At 52.4% G+C, this 6740-nt stretch overlaps 1 protein-coding gene across 1 annotated transcript in view; it reads right to left on the reverse strand.

Annotated features, from left to right (window-relative positions):
* Nucleotides 1-1927: 1927 nt before the first annotated feature.
* Nucleotides 1928-6740, reverse strand: part of MFSD5 (major facilitator superfamily domain containing 5) — a 5193-nt gene continuing 380 nt past the window's right edge. The window contains exon 2 of the mRNA XM_026660690.2: nucleotides 1928-3895. Within this exon, the coding sequence (XP_026516475.1) occupies nucleotides 2489-3847 (1359 nt within the window). The 5' untranslated portion in view covers nucleotides 3848-3895 and the 3' untranslated portion in view covers nucleotides 1928-2488. The remainder of the gene's footprint in view (nucleotides 3896-6740) is intronic.

The raw sequence follows: 6740 nt of genomic DNA on the forward strand, positions 1-6740 counted from the left end.
TAGCCAGGATGTTCATACCAAAAAGGAGATTTCCCCCTAGCTCTCGGCAGGGAAGCAGAGCAAAGGCCCCAGCTCAAGAACAATGGCCCAGAAGACCTCAGATGGCGGGCGTAAGGGCTGAGATGGTGAGAGCTCTCCCTTTGCACTGACAAAGAGGAGAGCGCCAAAATGGAGTCCGCAGCAGCTTGCCCGTGTGGCATGCTGGCTTGGGCAGAATGAACTCCGTTTTAGGCTTTATTTCTCTCTCTCAACCTTGGGACTTCCCGACGCCGTGTTGCAGGTGACTAACAAACCCGGCTCTGTTCTGAAAAGGCTGCCTGGCGTCACTGCAAATCCTTGCTGAGGTGCCTTGGTCCCTGAAGAGTGGACAAGTCTCTGAGCGGGAGTCTATGTCATTCTTGCTGGGCGGGGGTCATGGTATGAAGCAAGGGTGCTGGAGCCCCGGGGCTCAGTCACAGAGGTGTTGAGGCCACATGGCCGATCCTTAAGGAAGAATGGGACCCCTTGGGGGTCTGGCCAACTGAAGGGGCTCCTCCAAGGGACTGTTTAAACACTGGGGCATAGCACAGCTCCTGGGGATCCAGGACACGTCTCAATCCCCCTGTGAGGCAGGGCAGGGCTCTTATCCCCATTCCACAGGTTGGCAACCGTGGAACAGAGAGACTAAGAGTTACCCAAGGTCTCACAGGGAGTCTGTGGCATAGCAGGGAACTGAACTCGGGTCACAAATCCCAGGCTAGTGTCCTAACCACCCTTCCCCTTCATCCTACAGGGGTCGGCTTCAGAGGCAGGGGGGCACTGAAGAAGAGCGCACACTGAGGCATCCCAGTAGGGGGAGCTTCAATGGGAGTTTTAAATTAGCAAGAGTCGTTCTGTGCACAGCACGTCAGGGTGACACAGAGCATTCACTTGTCACTCACCATGAAACAGGAAGGGGGCGCTCTCTATACGGGAAAGCAAGCTGCCGGGGCAAGGCTTCCGTTTTTCCTCTTGTTAGACCTAAGACTACAGTGCCCCTTTAACTAAGATGGACCAGCACGCTGCACCCGTAAGGCCCTGAGTACCGTCATGTTGCTGTAATCAGTTCCTGACACTCCTCCAACCCACTTACAAACATGGTTTAACTGGGGGTCCTGGCATCTTTCCCCCCCCCCCCATGTCCCCAACACAACTTCAACCCTATTTAGGTGGCCACACCTACCACCCTGCCAAAGCTTATTTGCATTAGCGCCTTCTGGGAATAGCTGGGCATCTCTCCCAAACTAACGCAGAAGGGGGTTGAGTGCCCAGAGGACGGGCAAAGAGCAGCACAGCAACCCGTAGGGCAACACACTTGGCCACGGAGGACTGGCCAAACTAGTTTCACCTGAAACTACTGAACTGGATACAGGAAGACAAGTATACGCCTGGCATGACGGGCGAGGGCAACTCATTGTCGTCAGCTGCCTTGGCTCCTAACCAAGTCTTAATCACATTCTGTGGGAACCCAGCCATATTTAGAGACAACCATGCCACCACACTAGTCATACGCTCTGTTCTAAGATGTAGCGTGCTCAGAACTCCAGATTGGGCTTGAGGTTGCAGTTGCTGAGAGGAATTGTCTATTCAATATTCATGCTGTGGCAGAGAGCCAGATGCCTCCTGAACCAGGTACTCCATGACAGCCAGCTGCATACAGAGCTTAGGCATCGGCAAACTCAGTTCTCAATTCCTGTCTAACAGGGTGTTGGGAAAGGGGGGTTAATATCTGCCTGAATTAAAATCCTAATCAATAGCAGCCCCCCCAGAGTCATCTCCTGGCCCCAACAAATCCAAGTGAAGCGAAGGTGGATCTGCAGCCCTGGAACCAACAACTTTAAGAATAATTAAATTTCTGTTCGGTTCAGGACACAAAGGAATAAAATCACGGGAGAGCTTTTCTCTGAGGAAAGAGTTTTATTTCTTTTTTATTAAAAAAAAAATAGAATGAGGGGGTTTGGAGTTTGGCTCATGCAGTAACTGGGGTCAATACCTCCAACATGTGAACAGAGTCTCTTTCCTTGTTCTCCCCCCCGCAAAAGCTAGGAGCCAAGCAGCTGTGACATGTGCTCCCACCACCTGGCCTCTCCCCGCCACCTCCAAATGTGGCAGCTACAGAACAGAGGATGCGGGGGGCTTCCAGGGTTTGAAGGCCCGGGTTAGGAAGTTTTGGATGCAGGCACTCCAGGGTGGGAAGGAACAAACGATACTTGCTGGGGGCTCGCCAGGCTGCTTGTGATTTATACAAGTTTTGTTTGAAACAATACGTTTTTCCCAAGTGAAAGTTAAAACATACAGGACCGGCCCCAATACCCAAAGACCAGTCCTCAAAGCAGCTGTCTTTTCCACAGTCTCTCTCTCACTTACAGAGTCCTCCCCTCTAGCCCAGAGTCATGGTATTTGAAGTGTTAAACTTTTGGAGACTGTACCAGGGGTGGGGGTGGGGAGGGCAGTTGTGCCGGGCGCATGATCAGAGCTCCGGGGAGGACAGCTCATTCTGCCCCTGTGGGCTAGGCACCCTGAGTTCTGCGTTGTTCCGGACCACAGTGAAGAGGCTAACAACGGCCAGCAACGCCATCACCATCATCACGGAGCATATGGTGAACATGTTCCTGGTACCCGTCTTGTAGTCGCTGTCATGGAGGATGAGCATGCCAAGGCAAGCCAGCAGGTTCAGGGGGATGCGGAACCAGTTCATCACGCCCACCTGGTCCTTCTCTGGGATCACCTTCCGCCGGAGGAAGCCCATGGCAGGGAAATACAGCCCACAGGAGAGTTCAATCAGCAAAAAGGCCAGGAAGGACTCAGAAGGGTTCTCCTGCCCAGGGTTGGTGGAGAAAGTCAGCATGAAGAGGGAGAAGAATACCATCAAGACAGAGAGAGAGAGGATGTGCATGGGCTGGAGGTGGTACCTCTTGGAGGTGGCAATACGGTACAGTGATGACCCCACCATGCTGGCAGCCATGAAGCTGGAGAAGACAATGCCCAGAGGTGGGTTGTAGGGATCGAGGACGGGCGTCCAGAGGAAGATGAAGATGTAGATGACGCTTTCAAACAAGGCCTGGATAGTGCCCAAGAGCAAGACACGCCGGTCAGACAGGAGACACTTCAAACCATCGACGCAAGTCTTGGACAGTGCCCGCTTCTTGCCATAGTTCTCATCCCAGTTCTTCATGGCGAAGATGCCCGTCAGCATAAGGAAGGGGATGGAGACCATGAATGGGGCCACGGGGCCCAAGCCCAACCACTCAGCGAAGAAGTTGGCCGTCACCCCCGCTCCGATCGCAATGACATTGTTCCAGAAGGCAGCCCTCGAGAAGGTGGCCGGGATCCACTCTGCCGGGAAGTCATGCCGTTCCACATGCTCATGCACATACCATGCCTCGAAGGCGGAGAACAGCAGGGCTGTGGACAACCCCCCTAATATCCTCCCCACTACCAGCACAAAGTAATCCCAAGAGAGCTTGGTGAGGCAGCAGACCGAGTAGGTCAGGGAGAAGAGGATGCAGGATTTCTTGCGGCCCAGCCAGTCCACCAAGGAAGTGGAGACCAGTCCAAAGAGCACACTGGAGGCAAAGCCGCAGACATAAATGATGGCGATCTGGCCTTCCAGGAAGTGATAGTGCTGGTAGAGTTTATAGAGGTAGGGGCCCTGTAGCCAGTCAGCCGCCAGAGCCAGGAAATACACTTGGTAATAGTCCAGCTGGAACCGCAGGAAGGCAGGGTTGGTACAGGCGCTGCCAGTGAGCTTGGCGCGGCAGGCGGAGAACTCCAAACCCATGCATATTGCCAGCAGGACAGCAAAGGCGACATATGCAGTGAACAGCATGGTGCCTCAAAACATCATGTGCATCCCCTGGGGTCTACTCCAAAGCACCTGAGAGAAGAGAAGAACATGCAGTGAGACCCAGATGGGAGAGCCACCTTTACTGGATTTATGACCGTCAGCAGTCTTGAGCACATAGCAGTTTGCACGGCTATCAAACAGGCTTTGCTTGGAGATTAACCTCAGGCTCCCATGCACATGGGAGATGGTCATGCCCCATGGGATGCTCCCTCCTTCCTAGAGCGCTATGGCCCTTCTGTTCTTAGCTGGGCATACGGCCTCCCTCTGAAACTTCCAACTTGACCCCCAAGTCCCATAGGGTAGATGAGACATATGATTGGAAGTGCAGCCAGGGAACATTCATTCAGGGTGGCCCAAGGGGAGGGGAAGAGGTGTATAATTAGGAGTCATGGGATGATGCTAAGCAAAGGGAAACTTGGGCTGAGAATTAGGGAAACCTTTCTGGGACTGCGATCTCTCAGGCTGTGGAAGAGTCTCCCCAAGGGAAGTACTGGAAGCCCTATTGCTTAGGATGTTTAGAACTGGACAGGATAAAACACCGGTGAATACATTGCAGGGAGCTATCCTGCATGAGCCAAGGACTGAGAGATATTGACTAGGTGATTTAGGCTTTTAGACCATCCTACAGGGGTAATTCCTAGGATTCCCTTTGGCTGTTTCATCTGCCTCCCTTCAACCACATATTTGCAAATATTCAAAATGTGAACCATCATCTGAACTTGCTGTATTCTGCCATCCCTGTCTCGATAAGGGACCTCAAATCCCAACAGCAGTTCAGATCTCTTTGATGTAAGTTAAGTGACTTGCCCAAGGTCACACGAGAAGTCTGTGTCTGAGCTGGAATTGAAGCAGGTCTCCTGAATCCCAGTCCAGTGTCCTCACCACACATGACTAGATCATCCTTCTTACCCTGTGTGATAAAGACCTTCCCCCCATTGTACCCCTGGGGTTTAACCTCATCTAGCAACAACACTGACTCCAACTTGTCCTTATCTACACTGATCACAAAATCATGGGACGTATGCTGTCAGCTAACTTGACTCTACGGAATTATGTAGTAACACAATAACATACGGTAGTGAAGACAAGGCCACAGATGGTACAATTGGTTTAATGATCTTTGATGCTTCTTCACTGTGAATGGATGTAAAGGATTTGGTACCAACAGACTGCTGGACAGAGTAGCTAATGCCACAAATCAATGCCAGGAAAAATCACATCCTGTTTTCCTAGCCTCAAGTCATATGGGAGGATAACAGTTACAGTGAGGGAAAAAAAAAAAAAAAAAAGCATGTGATCTGCTGTGTGATATTTGTATCTCTACGGCTGTGTTCCTGAAAGAAAGATCCACTGGGGACACTTAAATCAGAGATTTTAACTCTCAACTTGGCACATTTTAAAAGAAAAACTAGCACCAGTTTCACAGCCAACCCTCACAGAGACTACCATAGAGTGGCTTCCTTTAGGTCTCCTGTACGTTACAAGATTGCCAGAAAGTGCCTGGAACCATCCACTCCTTCAATCTGAGTATGGCACGATAAAGCCTCCCCTTGCATCTGCATTCCTTCACGTTATTCTAAACTGCGCTTCAAATGCTCTAGTTGAGTTTCTTTGTAGCTCTTTAAAGAGTCTTTTTTTTTTTTTTTGGTAAAGCAATGGTGAAAGGTGCCAGACTGAAAACTCTGGAGGCAAAAGTCCTGTTTAGTCATAGAGGGAGAACAGCGTAGGCTGGGGCAGAGCCAGCATCACCCGCGTTCCCCTGCCCATGTGCCTCCAACCTGACCTGAAGGGATTCTTCTGTTCAAGGAGCGAAAGAGCAGGTTAGCCTGCATACTCTGTTCAATTTTAAGCCTATAGGCTGAGACCTGCAACTTGTGATGATGACGTCTGGGCTCTGGTCTGAGAACCTGCTGCAAATTCATACAGGACATCAAAGCTTTCCTCTGACCAACACTCTCCTACCTGAGCTCAAAGACAAGCCAGAGGACAGATCAAATGTGAAAGAGCTTGAGATTGCTCTTAGTACAGTTGCTAGGGGGCCAGTGTGTTCAGTAATTGTCACCACATTGACTCCTGTGCTCTGGAGAAACTCACTAGAATAGAAACACAGTCTGCTGAAAACATGGTCAAAGTGGCAAGAGCAGCCCTGTTAGCATCAGGAAACATTTGAACAGAAGAGAGCACTTTACATCCAGGCTTGGGAAGGGAGAGGAGTCACCTCAGCATCTCCCTACGCCTCCTTGGGAAAAGGGCAAAGCTGAGCCGGGGAACCATGTGGAGTTATGGCCTCAACCCCATCAAGAGCACTTGGGGGCCACAGCCCCCATTGGCAGGCAGCTCCACCCAGCTCAGAGGGACCCCCAGGACTCCTCACAGCATATCCCTCCCATTCCAACCCCTCCACTCACAGCCTCTCAGGCCCCCCCACAAGGACTCGTCTCAGAACCCCCAACTAACTCTCCATTCCCACACAAAAAGTACACCCCAGCTCCGCTCCCTCTCGAGTCCCCCACTCCCCTCAAAGCCTCAGCCTCCCTCTTCCCTGAGAGCACCCATGCGCGCCTCCCCCTCTTCCAGAGCTCCCTCCAGCCCCCCCACTCTCCCACAGATCCAGCTCCCCATGCCTCCCAGTCTTCCCCTCCCTGCCTCCAGTCCCCCATTCCTCCCAGAGCCTTCCTCTCCCCCCACAGAACCCCCTCCAGCCCCCCACTCCTCCCAGAGCCTCCCCTCCCCCCAGAGACCCCCTCCAGCCCCTCACTCCTCCCAGAGCCTCCCCTCCCCCCAGAGACCCCCTCCAGCCCCTCACTCCTCCCAGAGCCTCCCCTCCCCCCAGAGACCCCCTCCAGCCCCTCACTCCTCGCATATCCTCCCCCCC

Source organism: Terrapene carolina, unplaced genomic scaffold (assembly GCF_002925995.2).
Source record: "Terrapene carolina triunguis isolate 2854851 unplaced genomic scaffold, T_m_triunguis-2.0 Scaffold836, whole genome shotgun sequence".
NCBI classification, from domain to species: domain Eukaryota; kingdom Metazoa; phylum Chordata; order Testudines; family Emydidae; genus Terrapene; species Terrapene triunguis.